Source organism: Muntiacus reevesi, chromosome 3 (assembly GCF_963930625.1).
Source record: "Muntiacus reevesi chromosome 3, mMunRee1.1, whole genome shotgun sequence".
NCBI lineage: Eukaryota > Metazoa > Chordata > Mammalia > Artiodactyla > Cervidae > Muntiacus > Muntiacus reevesi.
In genome coordinates, this window is record NC_089251.1 from 255177244 (window position 1) to 255195659 (window position 18416).

At 38.1% G+C, this 18416-nt stretch overlaps 1 protein-coding gene across 2 annotated transcripts in view; it reads left to right on the forward strand.

The window, feature by feature from the left end:
- The window catches only part of PPP1R1C (protein phosphatase 1 regulatory inhibitor subunit 1C), a 121030-nt gene extending 102733 nt beyond the window's left edge, over positions 1-18297 (forward strand). For both annotated transcript variants that reach the window (XM_065927939.1, XM_065927940.1), the window contains exon 5: positions 18209-18297. In XM_065927939.1, the coding sequence (XP_065784011.1) occupies positions 18209-18297 (89 nt within the window). The remainder of the gene's footprint in view (positions 1-18208) is intronic.
- The last annotated feature ends 119 nt before the right edge of the window (positions 18298-18416 follow it).

The following is an 18416-nucleotide window of genomic DNA, read 5'->3' on the forward strand; positions in this document are numbered from 1 at the left end:
CTCCCCTCAGGTGCTGCCTAGCTCCTGCAGATCCCAACCCTTCTTCTCTTCCAAAAGCAAATGCATTTCTCTTCTTCATCACATGCATAATAACCAAGCCGTTTTTTGTGTTTTTTTTTCTGAATCATTGATGCCAGTGATAGCACAAACCCCAGAGCCCCAGCATCCAATATGAATGAGTTTATCAAAATGGCTAATATAGGTCTTCTGGAGGATTTGTATGTCTGCAGTCCTGAAAAATAAAATTTCTTGTATTTTATATCTCTCCTTGTAGAAAAATATAAACATCTTACAAGCATATTTTTGAAACACAAGCACTTCTTAATTTGGAGACTTCATACAAGAAATAGAAAAAAATGCTCATTAAGTTTGGATTTTCTTCAAATATGATGGTTGTAGCTTCCTATGATATGGTATTCAGTATGCAGCAAAAAGGTACAAGCTGTTCTGTCTCAACACGCACTAATCTACACTTATTTGTGTACAGAGTATTAACCTAAGAACAAATGTCTAAAAATAACTGGGCTATCATAATAAATACCCTAAAATAACTTTGTTTATAAAAAACCTGAAAAATTTGACTCCAGTAATTGACTCTTCAACAGATGTAATCTGTCACTCTACATTCTTTTGGCAATTATGTTTTCTAGGGAAAAAAATCAGAACTAAGTTCATTTGCAATTTTGCAATAATATTGGTCCAGGAAGTGGTTCAGGAGAAGTTGGAATTCCTAGGACATTTCCATAATTTATGGGAAAAGTACTTTAGCATATTTGAAATCAGTACAGTCATAGAAAAATATCTGCCTTATTCCTAAGTGCATCAGCTCTCCAAATAGTCAGAGAACAGGCAGCTGTCTAAATATTATGATGTAAGAAGAGGTACAAAGTCCTAATTTTCTGAATCATCTCCATCTATCATTGTGTTTCTTGACACCTGGATTAAAATTGTCATTGCTTGAAGCTTTCCTCAGACTGTGAGGAAAGAAGCCATATTCTTTAGGGGAAATTTTTTTTTGTTAAAATGTTTATCAAAAATATTGCAAGGGAATGGAGGTAAATCTTGGGAATGAAGATAACTTCAATTAGGAATACATTATGACTGGAAGAATGAGATGTTGGCCCAACAAGAATGAGAAATTGCGTGTCATAATGGGGGAAAAAAAACTACAGTTGACTCTTGAATAAAGAGAGTTTGAAATGCTTAGTTCCACTTACACATGGATTTTTTTTTTTTCACTGAATATGTACTACTGTTGTCAAACTCAAATTTGTGTGCCCAACACACAAAAAGACCAAGCAAACCCAAACTCTTTTGGAGCGGAGAAACGATTATTTATTGCAGGGCCTTGCAAGGAGAAAGGGATTGCTCCTGCTCAAAAGACCCAAACTCCCCAATGGGCTTCAGGGAAGAAGTTTTTACAGGCAAGATTTGGAGAGAGGTCTGCAGGCTGTGTGGCTTTCTTCTGGGTTGACTGCTGGTAAGGTAACAGGGTGGTGTTTCAGGAATCTCAACCATCAGCCTTCTGGTTCCAAAGTGGGGTCCACATGCTTTGCTCACGCTGAAGTTACCATCCTCCACTTGAGTGGTAGCCTTAATTCCTGTAGAAGAACTCAGAGATGTGTGTCAAATAGATATATACATATCCTCCTAGGAGAAATCAGGTTCAGACCCCATGGATGCACTGGTGTTTCTGCATTCCCTCACTCCCCTGGTGGCTCAGATAGTGAAGAATGTGCCTGCACTGCGGGGTACCTGGGCTCAAACCCCTGGAGAAAGGAATGGCTACCCTCTCCAGTATTCTTGCCTGGAGAACTCCTTGGACAGAGGAGGCTGGTGGGCTACAGTCCATGCGGTTGCAAAGAGTTGGACATACACGACTGAGCGACTAACACTCCTAATTAGTAACTGTTTAAATCTGCCCTTTGGAACCCAGGGCAGGTCGAGGAGGCTGAAAGCCTTTTCCTACAAACAAGATAGAGGAACATGGCTTTTACGGTTGGCAGATCTCACAGGGTCTGGCTCGTTTCACTTATGTACTACACGATCTGTGGTTGGTTGAATCCAGAGGTGCAGAAACACAAATATAGAGGGTTGACTTTAAAGTTATATGTGGATTATCCAGTGTGTGTGTGTGTGTGTGTGCGTGTGTGTGTGCTGGGGGTGAGGTGGGAGTTGGTGCCTTTAACTTCTATGTTGTTCAAGGGACAACTGTAAATTCCAAACCAGGTATTTTGGGTTTTGATATCAACTTGCCAAGGCATCTTAGGCAACTAATTTAATTTTTGGCAGACACAAATTCCCAACTGTGAAATGGGAATAATAGCAGAAGCCCTTTTCATGTTCCAGTGTAATGTTGAGGATAGAATGATGTAATTTTTGCCCTGATAAATTGAGAAGTGTTGTAATAATATGTTATTACTTTATTAAACAACATGATAGAATCAGGAGAATAATGGGGGCAATGAAAGAAGAGTCTAACTGTAGGTTAATGTTAATTGTAAATATTGGTAAGATAGAATAAAGGTACAAAGGAAAGAAAGAGGATAAAACTTCCAAAGTGATCCTTCAGTCTGAGACACCTTGGATGCCGCATTAAGTGATTGGGGTTAGTCATGCTTAAACTGAACCTCACTTTTATCTAGAATTAACTATGATCATAATACAAGAATAAATTAGGTGAGAGGGGAGATATATAGATGAACAAGAACAACAAAATAAGAGGTGTCAAGAATTAGAGATTCTGCTTACTTATATTTTCAAAACCAAATGGAAATAATGATGAGGAGGAACTCAAATGCTAAATTGTTGGGGGAATTTTTAAAAAGGTTTTCTTTGCTATGTTTTCCTAGGATGTTTAGGAGATTGCTTTTAATATGTTCTGATATCATGTGTATCAATATCTGGCATTTTCTCCACAATTGTTTTCTCCACAATTTACTGAATACATGTCTAATCTGAGAAAACCGTCAAATTTTAAGCACTTTAAAAGTGAGTTGTGGCAATTCTGGGCCAAACACTTGTTTTACAATCACGCAAATACTGTCATCTGATTATTTACAAATCCACATAGTGAAGTTGATCATAAGTGCTCAGGGCTTTATAATAATAAAATTATCATCTCAGGAACAAAAGAAAGTGTGAAACCAGTGTGATGATTTTTAACCCTGACCTGAAAGTCTGCTACTCATTCTTCAAATAATGCCTTGCCCATGAGGTGACAATTACTGACTCTGCAAAAAATGTCCTAAATTTTCTCCATTACTTTAGTTCTAGTCATTAGTATAAATTTCAGATTTAACTTGAAGTTCACTCCTCAGACATGGTGGAATATTTCCCATCTTTGTCTAGTTCTCAGCTCATCAAAAGTTGCATTTAAAGATGGAGGAATAGGGGACAAAAAGGGAATATCCCAGTTGCCTTTCATTTTCCCTATCTTCTTCCATCCCAGAAAGAGATTGGAGGGAAGACATTAAAAAGGGAGAATAGATTATTCAAGACACTTTGGACTTCACATCTCAAAATCCAAATCTAATTTACTTTAGTTCCAGTCATTAGTGTAAAGTTCAAATTACACTTCAGCAGAACTAAAGAGCCTCTTGATTAAACTGAAAGAGGAGAGTGAAAAAGTTGTCTTAAAACTCAACATTCAGAAAACTAAGATCATGGCCTCCAGTCCCATCACTTCATGGCAAATAGATGGGGAAACAATAGAAAGAGTGACAGACTTTATTTTCTTGGATTCCAAAATCACTGCAGATGGTGACTGCAGCCATTAAATTAAAGGGTGCTTGCTCCTTGGAAGAAAAGTTATGACCAACCTAGACAGCATATTAAAAAGCAGAAGCATTACTTTGCCAACAAAGGTCTGTCTAGTCAAAGCTATGTTTTTTCCAGTAGTCATGTATGGATGTGAGAGTTGGACTATAAAGAAAGCTGAGCACAGAAGAATTGATGCTTTTGAACTGTGGTGTTGAGAAGACTCTTGAGAGTCCGTTGAACTTCAAGGAGATCCAACCAGTCAATTCTGAAGGAAATCAGTCTGAATATTCATCGGAAGGACTGACCTGAAGCTGAAACTTCAATACTTTGGCCACCTGATGTGAAGAACCGACTCATTGGAAAAGACCCTGATGCTAGCAAAGATTGAAGGCAGGAGGAGAAGGGGACAACAGAGGATGAGATAGTTGGATTGCATCACTGGCTCGATTAACATGAGTTTGAGTAAGCTCTGGGAGTTTGTGATGGACAGGGAAGCCTGGCGTGCTGCAGTCCATGGGGTGGCAAAGAGTCAGACATGGCTGAGGGACTGAAGTGACTGAAGAGAAACTTATTGAAAGACTATTTGACTACTTTATGAGGGAAAGCAAATCACTAGGCAAGAAAGGAAAGGAAGCAGCTGAGACTCAGGAAACAAAGAGAATCAAAGGCTGCCATCTCATCCATTTCCTTTATTATAACTTCATCCTCCCTACAGTCCCCTGAAGACCAGCTGTCACCTTAAGTAGGAAACATGGGCATCAAGAGCAAATAAGTTTAACACCATGTATCATCCATAAATTAAAGACTCTCGTATAATGACTTGGTTTCAAACAAGATCATGGGAAAGGGATTGTACTAAGAGCAGCATGGGTCAGATATCCCTGTCCTTGGCATAACAGTCAGAGGATAAGATAAGAACCAGGCAGGGCTGATTGTTACCTGATATTTGGAGTGGGGAGAAGAGTGATTCTGAAGGAAAATGAGTGGGAAGGATAGTCATTCCCTATAAGAAGGGGAGGGTAGAGAAAAGACTAAACAATAGACATTCATCATAAAGAACAAATCATGAGTATCTGGAGGATAATGTTACTTGTTGAGAAATAAATGTTTCTTAAAAACTTACAAAATTACACCTCTTATTTCTGTCCACTTCTAACTATATTCTGGTACTACTGTTGGTGAATTTCCAGAACATGCAGCCTCTAATTATAAAAAGAGATTGTTCTCAGAAACTTGATTTCTAAGGAATTTGGATCTCAAAATACATAGAATCAATGCTATTTTTTTCAGGCCAATTTATAGAAACAGGGTCCATATTATTGGCTAAATTATTATAGTAACAGCCCATTTCAATCTAACAAAACACCCATTACGGTATCTATCTAGAAAGTCCAGTTGCCCCACACCATGGAAGACATTTTACCTTCTAGTGGTTTTACCTGGATATCAGGCACCAGGTTGTGGTTGGGTAAGAGAAGGCGGGAAGGGAACTCTGCTGGGACTCCCAGGCACCAGCTGTTTTGTCATTTTCTGGGTCTGGTTTGGTACAAAGCAGAGAACACAGAATAGAAGTCTGAAGACCTGTGTTCTAGGTTGAATGATTGCTCTCTGCTGTGGGACTTCAGAAAATAGGCACTGCTTCACATCTTAATATGATGGTGGTGGTCACAGTGTGTCCTAACATACTGTTAGGTGGTAACAGTATGCGTTCCTCCAGAGGACCTGCCCGACCCAGGGGTCAAACCCTGGTCTCCTGCATCACGGGCAGGTTTTTTACAGTTTGAGCTACAGGGAAGTCATATATATATATGTTTTCCCTCTCAGTAGTGTCTATTATTTAAGTGAGAAATGAAACAAATATCTAAGAAAAGGTAAGTAGACTATAGATGCACAATAAGTTTAGGGGAAAAATTGAAATAATTTCAAGTCATTTGGCTGTGCTAAGCCATAAACATACTTCAAGAGAATTCTACCTCTTAAGGCTATGGTTTTTCCAGTGGTCATGTATGGATGTGAGAATTGGACGATAAAGAAAGCTGAGCACTGAAGAATTGATACTTTTGAACTGTGGTGTTGGAGAAGGCTCTTGACAGTCCCTTGAACTGCAAGGAGATCCAACCAGTCCATCCTAAAGGAGATCAGTCTTGGGTGTTCATTGGAGGGACTGATGCTGAAGCTGAAAGGCCAATATTTTGGACACCTGATGTGGAAAGCTGACTCATTTGAAAAGACCCTGATGCTGGGAAAGATTGAGGGCAGGAAGAGAAGGGGATGACGGAGGATGACATGGTTGGATGGCATCACCAACTCAATGGACATGGGTTTGGGTGGACTCCAGTAGTTGGTGATGGACAGGGAGGCCTGACGTGCTGCAGTTCATGGGGTTGCAAAGAGTCAGACATGACTGAGTGACTGAACTGAACTGAACTGAATCTGTAGGTTTAAATGAAATTCAATATGAGTTTTTTCTAAAAAGACTTATATTAAGTTTTGTTAATAATTTTAGAATTTTTCTAATATAAAGGTGATTGTAAATTAAATGCAGTGTATATATACTGAAAGTAAGATTGTTTTCCTTTTCAAAAGCAGAATTTGAAAATTCAAAAGTCATGGTTTTAGGGCAATTAATTTATAATGTCAAAGGTAAGTTTGAGGGTTCTGTTTGGTTTTGAAAAGAATTTCCCAGGTAAGAGGTAATCCTGTGTTGAGAAACTGAATAAATTTGGTAGGCAAATACTTGTTTTTCCTAGTTATTGCATTTTTATATCATAGGGTAGAAATAACAGAAAATCAGAATTTTAAGCAAAAAAAATTTTTTACAATTTTTTCCTTTGTCATGTAAACAATGTAAATTTGCTTCTCACTAGGCCTTTTGCATCAAGTATTAATAAAATCAAGATTTGAAAAGAATAAATTGTATCAGCTCATCCAAGCAGAGTTTGTTAAAGATCTAAGTAAAAGAAGAGAGATTGTGACTTTACACATGGGCAACAAGTAAAACAGACCAACTGGAGGGCAGAAAATCAAAAAAGAAAGTGGGTCAGTGAGTCCCATGGTGATACAATAAATTGCTATTATTTAAATGGATGGTCAGAGAGTAAAACTGCCTGTGAACAAGAATGCCTAGGAGAACAATGGTAAATCTGAACAGAAGAAGCAAGGTCAGAGAAAAAGAGTGGCAAAGCTCAGAGTGTGAACTGCAAGTCGTTGGGTCAGGCAGAGATTGAAACAGAATAATCTCATCATTCAGAAGCTTCCTGGCTGCCAGCAAGCTGCATAATGAAACGCAAACAGGGCTGAGGCCCTCCACAGAGAAATCGGGAAGCAAAACAGCCTCAGGACATGGAGAGAGCTGAGCTGATTTTGAAACTACATGAAACTATCAACTCATCAGGATTAGCACTTTTCCACAAAGAAAAAAATTAAGTAACAGGAGAATCACTGAGGAGACCAAAATACTTAAATCAAGTCCATTTACATTACTTATATTGTGAAAGTCATGTACCCAATGGGATTAATTAACTGTGCTTGATGATCAAAACAACTTTATATACTGAGGAAGTACCATTTCTCCTTTTCATCTTTAGGATTTCCTGCATATTTTCTTGGATAGGTAGAATTTCAGAAACATAATTACTAAATGAGTAGAGACTGGTAATCTGAAATAGTATGGGAGACCAAGAAGAACAAACTAACTCCAGGTCAAAAATAATCTACCCTTTCTATTTGTTATAGGAGATGTGCTTAAATGGATTGGGCAGAAGTTCATCCATCTGAAAAAAAAACTGGCTAGGTTGAAAATTCTTTATACATTGAATAGGAAATTTTTTTCAAGTGAGATAATTTTAAAGTTTGTTAAATGATCAAAACTTAGTTCGATCAAAAGTTAGTCATTTCCTTATTTAAAATGCACTGAGCATCTCTAATATTCAGGCATTGTTCTGGGCTCTGCCGATCAGTCAACAAATAAAACAGTATGTTGGCTCCAATTTCATGGTGCTGATATTCTAGTGGAGGCCCACCACAAATCCATAAATAAATAAGCAACCAAGAAGTGATTAGTGCTTGAAAGGATGGAAAAATAAGCTAAATCACATTGAACGTAAAAGATACATGAGATGTTTTAAATGGGACACTCAGTGGTCTTCTCTGAAGTGATGACATCTCAACAAAGGCCTAATGAGGTGAAGAAAAAATGCATATGAGTCCCTCAGAAGAAAAGGAATCCAGTAAACAGAATGAGGCAAACAAGGTCTGAGGCTGTGCAAAGCCTGTGTGTAAAATACCGATGGAGCCAAGCGAGTGAGGGAACGGTTAGAAGGAGACAAGTCCAGAACGAGACAGAACTTAATCATGTAGCATCTTAATGATTACGAATTTATGGTGAGTCATTTGAATTTCATTCTTAGGATAAGAATAATGAAAAAAAAAAAAAGAATAATGAGAAGTCATCAAAGATTTTCATTGGAGGAATGATGCAATGTTTTGAGAGATTTTTTTGTAAATTGTTTGGGGAGTTAACTATAGCGTGGAAGAAGAGAAAGTGGGGAAACCAGTTAGAAGGCTGTCTGAGATCCTCCAAGTAGAGATTAATGATGGATGGGACTAAGGTGGTAGTGCTGGAACTGATGAAAGCTGATTAGATTTGGAATACAATTTTGCATGCAGAGGCTTCACAATTTGGTCATGCATTTGAAAAGGAGTATGAAAGGAACAAGAAGATGCAAGGAATACATTAGACCTGAGAATATTCTGTTAACTAAGATGGAAAAGATTTGGAAAAGAGAAGGTTGGTAGGGGTGAGGTGCTTGTTTCTGTTTGAAGATTCAGGAGAGAATCAAGACCATGTTTTAGATATACTAAATTTGGGATGCCTATTAAACATTTAAAAGTCAGAATACAGTTAGGCTGTTGGTTATATGAATCTGAACTCAGACGTGGGACTAGGACTGGGACTGACAATACACAGTTGGAAATCATCAATTTACACATTATATTTAAAGCAGTATTGGATGAGATACCTGAGAAGTGAGTACAAATAGAGAAAATATTCAGTAACCAAGTCCTGGAAGTGGCTGGCATGTAGAGTGAGAATGAAAAGGATTGTCTAGCTGGCTATAAAGACCAAGAAGGAGTGGCCAATGAGGTAAGTGGAAAAACAGGTGTGTTTGATCATTTTGAAATTAAATTAGTGTTTCAACAAAAAGTGACCAATTATGTTAAATGCTGTCAAGGTTTTATGTAAAATGGGTGTGAAATGTCAGTTTCACTGGATTTCCCCAAATGGAGTTGTTGGGGAAATTTGACAAGAACTATTTTAAAGGAGTGATGGATATAGAAGTCTGATTAGAGTATGTTAAGGAAAGGTTATAAACCTTTTTTTATACTATAGGAGTTTTGTTCTAAAGAGAAGGGTCAGTGACTAGAGGTAGAATGGAGTCAAGAGAGAGTTTCTTGAAATGGAATAAATGAAAATATGTTTTTGTGGTTATAGAAATATTTTAGTAGGATGGGAGAAATTGATGATGCCAGAGAGAGACAGTTTATAATTTTTGGAGAATTCTTTGAAAGGGTGAGAGATACTGTAAAGAAGAGGGGTGGATAAAAATGAAGGGTGGGGCTTACGAGAGGAGGCAGAGACATGGGTATAGATTCAAATATATTGGTAGATTTGGCCATGCTGATGTCAATTCATTAATGGTTACTTCAAATATTTCTGTAAAATCAACTAAGTGTGAAGAGAGCACAGGGTTGTTAGAGATTTGAGCAGAGAAAAATCAGACAATCTAACGGTCTCTGGTGCATTTAGACAACTGATATTCAGTGATCATTGACACAGATGGATTAATTAATACCATAAGGCTGACTGTCCCCCTGACAATCGGTGAGCAAGAACTTTAATCCATGGAGGGAGGGGGTTACCTGCAGAAACAACACAGTCAGCTCTAATAGTCATCTTGAAACTAACCATGCAGTGGTCTGATCAGTGTTATCTTGATTGTTTTAAGTACAGTTACTCTTCATTCCCATGGTTTGTTCCCATTTCCTTGTGGCCTGTTCTCAGGATTTGGGCAGCTCAAGTCATGGCTACAGTCTGGTCATCACGCAGGTAACTCCTTTCACCTGGCGGGGTTTTCAGCATCCACAATACAGCTCAAAAGACGCTCAAAGGGGGTTTCAAGAGTTAAGAGACAGTTCAGAATATTATCTACAACCCTTGAGGAGAAACTAGAAGTCGTTGACTTTGCTTAATGACCAAATGACCAAATGATTATCATTTGGTCTCCTTTGTTTTCTTTCGTTTCTGCATTTTTAAATTTTTTTGGTTAAACTTATTTTTTGACTAAAGTTTTCTACAGACAAAAGGCAGGCTGAGGACTTGGGAGCCCAGGGAAAGGGCCATAGGGCCCTACTCCATTTCAAGGGTATGGTAGCCTAGAGTGACCAGTGCTTCAGTAGAAAGGTATTCTCCTTGGCAGGCAGAGACTTTGAAAATGCCAGGACAGGACATCCTTATGTGGACACACTTAAAAAAACAAAGGTGTCATTTGTTCTGTGGCTTTAAATGCAACTCTCCATTCATTATTTTATTTTTAGTGCTTTCAGGCTAACCACTGACTCCTGCTGATTGAAGCATTCTTTAATTTAGATATGCTATTGTGTTCAAACAATGACAGCCAAGCCTTGCAAGAGAAGGAGTCATTCTGTCTCTTGCTGTAAGTAAAATTGCCCAACACTGTTTAGCTCCATTATGTGTAGGCTTAAAAATTTAACTTTACTTCTGAGTTCATGGAATGCTTTAGCTTTGAAGAAAAAGGGAGAGCACTTGGCTGTAGAGAGCAAAAGAGACACTTGGTCTATCAAAGTGATTCTCAACCTTGTCTAAGCAACAGTATCCTCACGAAATTAAAAAATCATATTCTTGCCTGATTCCAGCCTTAGACTTACTGATAAAGGTATGAACACTTTGCATGTTGAAAAATGAGACTAGATTATTCTTCAATGATACTCTTTGAATTCATACTTCTAATGATAGCAGGTAAGTGTACTTCGTCTCTTATCTTCTCCTCAGTATTTACTACTTAATCTTTCACCCAGGTTTTACTCTTGGGCAACAGCTTTGGTAAAATACATGATAAGTAAGATATACATAAATATGTGATACTTCTGAATATTTATGAGTATCAGACAAACATGCTGCCTCTATTCCTATGTATGATTAAGAAATTAGCATATTAGGCATTTATTCTTCTGCAGAGAAATGCTTCTCTAAGTAATGAGTAGTTAAGTGAAATGATTACATGTGGATTTGCAATTTACATGAACCGAACAGTCATAGTATGGGAGCAGAGAACAACTGTGCTATGTATGTATATGGAATTACTTTAAATAAAGTAGAAAGGGATGGATTTAAGGTGAATTCAGGACATATTTGGTGTTTACCTTTGGAATGAAATGGATAGGTCATTTGATCTCTGTGACCCTAAGTATTAAATTAATAGATAGCTATTTATTATAAATGAATGACAAAAAGATTAGATAAAATACATGTGAAAGCATTTTGGGAAATGCAAAGCACATTTTCAGTCTGACAAATGGTGGGCATTTACTTCATAGCCTTGATGTACCATATTATAGCTTAAATTATATTCCTTGGGTAAATTAATATGATTATTTTGATAAAATTTGAAGGATTGATATACTAGCAATCTATCATCTTTTTAGAGTCATTGAACTCACTCTTTTGTGCATAGTAAGCCTTCAGAAAAACTAATGATCATTAAACATATTTTTCAAATAGTTTTCTCATATGGAAATTAGACTTGCTATTTTGCTTAATCTAACCAGCATATTGCTCCATCAATGACTGTCCAAATTATTGTCTCCTGAGTTGGACCTCTTCTTCCTCACATCAGAACTCTCCAAATGCTTTATTTCTATAACATGCTTTCATTGAATTAATTTCTTTTGTATGCACACCATCACCTCTGAGCTACATTCCCATCTGATTTGCAGTTGTGTCTCTCCCCTGTTCAACACACAGAAGGAACATTATTATATTGAACTCATATTGCTGCTTTTCTGATAACTCGAACATTATTTGTAACTTGGTTCTATTCTGAGAATTTTTCCAGGTTAAATTTAAATTCTACATCTTCCTGATTACAAATTATATTAAAAACATCAACAGCAATGATGAAAAAAAGACTGAGAAGTTACATCTATATCTGTTATTCATTGAAAGAATTTGATAATGAAAAGGGCCTCATGATCTTAAGTTACTACATTTTCCTTCAGGTTTTATTTGGAAAAGATCAATGACAATGGAAGATTGAGCCCTACTGGTCCACATGAAAAGCCCCCAGTAGAAATAGGGGCCTAGGTTTGTGTCCTAGCCCAGCCCATGATTGCTATGTATATTTAAACAAGTCCCTTTGCCAACTGAAATTGTCCTTTCATCTTTAAAGTGAAGAGACTAGACTTGAACTCATATTCACAACTATTTGTGAGTCAGAGACCCTTCTGAGATTCTGCTGAAAACTATGGACCTTCTTCTCTGAAGAGGCACAGATATAAGTATAAATAGAATTCCAAGAGGGTCAGAGGCTCTCAAAATACACCCACAAATTCCCTAGAGGACTTTAGAATGAGTGGAAGTGACTAAAATATGCAGTTGAAAAAAATGAATTCATTTGCATTTGCTACTCCCAATGTGAATTAGTTTTAAAATGTGGATTTGGGCCATTTATGTCATTTAAAGTTAGAATTACTTTCTTGTAACTTACAGAACTCACAGCAGAGCAGATTTTTCAGTAGAAAAGATCTGCTTTGTATATGAGTAGCATCTCAGAGCCCTTGAGTTTTTTAGTTTGTCCTTCTACTTACTGCAGGATTCCTTCTTTAACTCTCCTCTGAAATGGAAATTTCACTTTGACTTGAACACACACAGTGATGGGGAGCACATTCACATGCTTACTGCTGGGCATACATGAAGAACTTAGAAATTTTCTTCTTTATATTAAACCATACAGATGTCCCCAACTTAATGATGGTTCAACTTACAATGGTTCAAAAGCAATATATATTCAGAAGAAACTATATTTCAAATTTTGAATTTTAATCTTTTTCTGGCTAACAATATGTAATAGGCTATGGTCTCCTAATGCTGGGCAGGGCAGTGAGCTCAGCTCCAGTCACCCATACCATGATGAATGAAAACAACCAATGATGAATGAAAACAACCAATACGCTTACAACCATCCTGTACGCATATTGCCATTCTGTTTTACACTTCCAGTATGGTGTTCAATAAATTGCATGATGTGCCACACTTTACTATAAAGTAGGCTTTGTGTTAGGTGATTTTGCCCCACTGTAGGCTAATATCTATGTTCTGAGCACATTTAAAGTAGTCTAGGCTAAGTTATGCTGTTCAGTAGGGTAGATATATTAAACGCATTTTCCACTTATGATATTTTCAGTGGTTTACCCTTTTGTAAATCAAGAACTATCTGTAATTTGCCTTTACCACATGAATGTCTGCTCTCAGTAGCTACTTAGATAAATTTTATTTCTTTTTCCAGTCTTTGAGGAAATCAATGGCAACCTCTTTTGTCCTCTTAATTTTCTATATGCTTGACAGTCCAGTTTTATATCCAGTTCTTTTGGAAGAGATTTCATAAAACTGCTTTCAATCCCAGTTATTTCCTTCAATGGAACCCTTGAATTGCCAAATCCAGAACTGGGCAGCACAATCCAGAAATGGTCTGACCAGGACACAGTTCAGGAGAAGTTTCCTCTCTTGAACTGCTGCCTCTGCTGTCAGAAGAGCTCAGATCTTACACACAGGTGACTGCTGGGTCACCATGAAATGGTGGTCACTTGAACCCCTAACCATAACCAATCTGGGTTGTCCTCATTCTCTTTTAGTACCAAAATAACCTTCCTACAGAAAAAGCTCCCTTTGACCTCTACCTTAATCACTTAGGCCATCTTCCCATGGCCTTTGGAATACTAGTTTTGTCATTCACCATGTCATCTTTCCTTCCAAGTTTCATGTCCTCTACTAATGTAATAAACCTGCCCATTTTCCCCTCTGAATTAATTGATAAACATACTGGCCTGTGGTTTGCCAAATGTAAGCCTCCTTTTATGGATGAATTCTTTGTAATTCTTCACTCAGTCACTTTACAACTTCACCCAGCTCGCATCTAACCTCCTGACCTACAGAATGGAGCATGAGTATAATGTTCTGGGTGGCGGCAACACTCCTTTTCTTTTTTTCTTTTACTCCATCTGCTTTCTTTTCCTCAAACTATTTTCTTCATCCCTTCATGGATTCATATTGCATCCTTGTCTTGTCTATGGTTTCTTCTCTTGGGTGTTCATTCCTGCTGTGGAGAAAAGCACCTCTGGGAAGCCCTCTGCTTTCCGCCCGCGTGGACCCTGCCTGTGTCTCCCTGCTTCAGGAGGCCCTCTGCCACATGTTGGCGATCAGCACCTGTGCAGGTGAGGTGTTTTCCTACGTGCTCATTAACATCTGGCAGAAGAGGAAGCTCTGAGAATCTCATCAACACCTCCAGACCAAGGTGCTTCCCTTCACCTCCAGAATTACTCAAATATTGAATGTGGGTTCAAAGAAAATTTAAATATAAAGCATATGTGTGTCTGGAGATAGGAGGAGGAGCATGGGGAGAAACATTTTAGACAGTCCTCACAGACTTCACACTTTAATCTCAGCATTGATTGCATCTAAAACCAACCAAACATTGCTGGCAAGGAAAAAGAGTCAAAAGACAAATTAACTAACATCTGTTACTCAATGGAAAGATGATATTAGTGATAAATGCTTTGGGAACCAATGAATCTGTGGTTCTGTAGAACAGCTTGTGTTGTCACCAACTCCTACCTCATCAACATCTTTCACCTGGAAATGGTTAATGCCACACTTGGCTAAGGCTGAGAAGGTGCGTTTCAAGGTTTGCTGGAGTCATTTTACTTTAAAGAAGCCTTTCTCATATAACTTTGTGACCATTATTATTACAAAATAAATAAGTAAATAGACCTATAGTCAAAATATGGGGAATAGCTCATTAATGGTTTAATAAATTGGAAATTCTAGTTACCATTTTTTTAAAATGTTTGACCCCTTCATACTGACAAATCAATGTTGGCATTGAATTAACCCTAATTTAAATAAAATTGTCTGAACACAACTTCATTACTCTGTAATTACCTCAAGGATAAAAGGGATGAACTCTGGAGACAGTAAAACCTTTGGGAATCCAGAGAGATGCAGGCAATTTTAGCTCAGGAAAGAGTGGAAGGCAGCTGAGTGATTACTGTGCTTTAATACTTCAGAGGGAATGTCAAGGTGGTTTGAACCAGATTAGTAGGTAATCCTACAATAAATTCTAGAGATTGATAGATTAATTTAGGTTAGCATCCAAAAAGTTAAAGGTGAAAGTGAGTTGGGTGTCTCCTGACAAAGGAACTTTATACTTCATTCACTCATTCATTCATTCAGTCAGTCTAGACTGAGGAACTTTGATGTGTCAGAACTTCTCTTGGAACCACACTATCATCGTTGTTGTTTTTCAGTCACCCAGTCGTGTCCAACTCTTTGCGACCCCATGGACTGCAGCATGCCAGGCCTCCCTGTCCCTCACCATCTCCCGGAGTTAGGCCAAGTTCATGTTCATTTCATCAGTGGTGCCATCCAGCCATCTCATCCTCTGACACCCTCTCTTCCTTATGCCCTTGATCTTTCCCAGCATCAGGGACTTTTCTAATGAGTCAGCTGTTTGCATCAGATGACAAAAATACTGGAGCTTCAGCTTCAGCATCAGTTCTTCCAGTGAGTATTCAGGGATGATCTCCCTTAAGATTGGCTGGTTTCATCTCCTTGCTGTCCAAGAGACTTTCAGGAGTCTTCTCCAGCACCACAGTTTGAAGGCATCAGTTCTTTGACGTTCTGCCTTCTATATGGTCCAGCTCTCACAACTGTATGTGCCCACTGGGAAGACCATAGCCTTGACTATATGGACCTTTGTCAGCAGAGTAACGTCTCTGCTTTTCAACACACTGTCTAAGTTTGTAATCACTTTCCTGCCAAGAAGCAATCGTCTTCTAATTTCATGGCTGTAGTCACCGTCCACAGTGATTTTGGAGCCCAAGAAGAGGAAATCTGTCTTTGCTTCCACCTTTTCCCCTTCTACTTGCCATGCAGTAATAGGGCCGGATGCCTTGATCTTAATTATTTTTTAATACTTAGTCTTAAACCAGCTCTCTCTCTCTCTTCCTTCAGCCTCATCAAGAGGATCTTTAGTTCCTCTTCTCTTTCTGCCATTAGAGTGGTATCATCAGCATAACTGAGGTTGCTGATGTCACTGAGGTTACTATCCTTGTAACCTTGAACAAATCATTTATCTTCTTGGCATCTAAATTTCACCATCCAGGTATTTTTTTTCTATCCAGGTATTTTTTTCACTACATCTAGGTGTAGTTATTGTAAGGTTTAGTAGCTCAGGTATGTAAGACTCTAGCAGAGTGACTGATTGAATGCTCAGTTAAACTCCCTTTCCTTCTCCTTAGGATTTAGACCTCTTTTTCTCCTATGTAATCTATACCAAGATGAAATAAGTTCCATTTGTTAACAATGAAGTTCTCTCTATGGTGGCTGTGAGTGATCTGGGCTTGCAGATGAAATTAAAGTATTTAAATACTATTACAACAAAACAAATATATTTTCAAGATAATCCCCCAAGCCTAGGGATGTCATTCTTTGTCAAATGGTTCTCTGAGGCTTGCTGACTACAGTATATGCAAATCCACTCTCTCTCTCTTTTTTAGTTTCTTCACTTCATAGTAAACAAGAGCAGTGACTTTCTTTCATTTATTAATTCTAACTACAATGTTTTTCAAAAATATTCAGAAAAACCTCTTAAACCAATTTTTGAAAAATATAATATCTATAAACTTTTCAATGTTAAGCACCACTATAAGGCAAAGTGTCAGCTAGTATGATGTTTTAACAGAATAGACCCAAGTGAAATGAAAGATAATTTTGTAAAGAATGGTTGTAGTAATTGCCTTCTGATTTACTCCCCAATTTGAATTAATTTTGAAAAAAATCTGACCATACATTAGTGTGGAACTTCCAAAGACATATATTTAAGTGTCACATTATTAATTCCATCAATCATTTATACAATCAGTGTTAATGAACACCTCCTTTTTGCCAGGCTGTGTGCTTGGGACTCCAAAGTGAAACTCTGTAATCCTGACAGCAGCAAGTTTGTTCTAGTGAGAAAGACATGTAAACAAATACAGTTCTATAAAGTAATTGATACAAAAGAAAATCATCCAAGAGCAGAGGGAAATATTTGAAAGACCACGGAGGTTCACTTGGAGAACTTGGGGAGCCTTCACAGAGGAGGCCAGCTGAGATCAGGATGAGTGAGAGGTTATCAGGTGGGTGAGTAGGAAGAAGCTATTTGGCAGGGAGAATAGAATGAGAAAAAGATGGAGGTTTGAGGGAGCCTAGAGTGACCTGTGGGCAGCCTGGTGGCTCAGATGGTGAAGAATTCGCCTGCAATGCAGGAGACCCAGGTTCAGTCCCTGGGTTGGTAAGCTCCCCTGGAGAAGAGAATGGCTAGTATGGCTAGAACACTCCAGTATTCTTGCCTGGAGAATTCCATGGACAGAGGAGCCCAGCAGTCCATGGGGCTGCAAAGAATCAGACACAACTGAGCAATTAACACACATAGAGTGATGTTTAAGAGCAGGTTAGCATTGTTAGGGCATAAATTACTGTTAGAGGGGAATGCAGGAAAGGCCGGTGGAAATAAGGCCAGATAGGTAGGGAGAAGCCAGATCATGTAAGCTTACATAGCAGGCAAAGATGTGACAATGGTTTTCCTCTGTGTAGGTTGTGGGGAAAGTGACTGAAGAATTTTTAATACAGAAGTTTCAGAATCATATCCATATGTTTTTATTCCTAAAGAAGACTAACAATATTCTTTTTTTGTTTGCAAGTTACAGAAATGGTGCACACAGACCTCTTTGTTCCTGAGGTTCTAATGGTTCTCATTGTAACAGAATTCAGGGATGCCAAAAGAAATATTTGAACTAAGTGATATGTCAAAACTACAATAAGAGCCTGTGAGCAGATTTTTAGTTAACAGGTTTTTAATAGGCAGTGATGCAATTCTTAATGAAGAAGGTTTAATTACTATAAAAGATGCCTGTCTCTAATGGAAATTGGGCTGGGTGTGTTTTTAATCCCTCGGTGAATTAATTAAAAGGTCTATATAGGATTGATTGTTGAGATTCTTGGAGAAAACACATATACACCAATGAAAACGTTCCAGTCATTTTCTTCATCTCTTGGAGCAAAGCAGTCAATCTGCCAGAAATAAATTGAGCATCATTTTTATAATTTCAGGGGTTAAGCATATGAAAGGCCAGAACGAATCAGCATTCCCTGAAGAGGAAGAAGGCGTGAACGAGAGTGTGCAGCAGTGGGACCATTAATTACGGGTCTGCAACAAGAAGGCTTCTTGGGAATAACTGAACTATCAACCTTTCTGAATAGCCCATGGAATGCCACTGCTTGACTTCTCTGCTCGCCACACTCATACAATAGTAACACA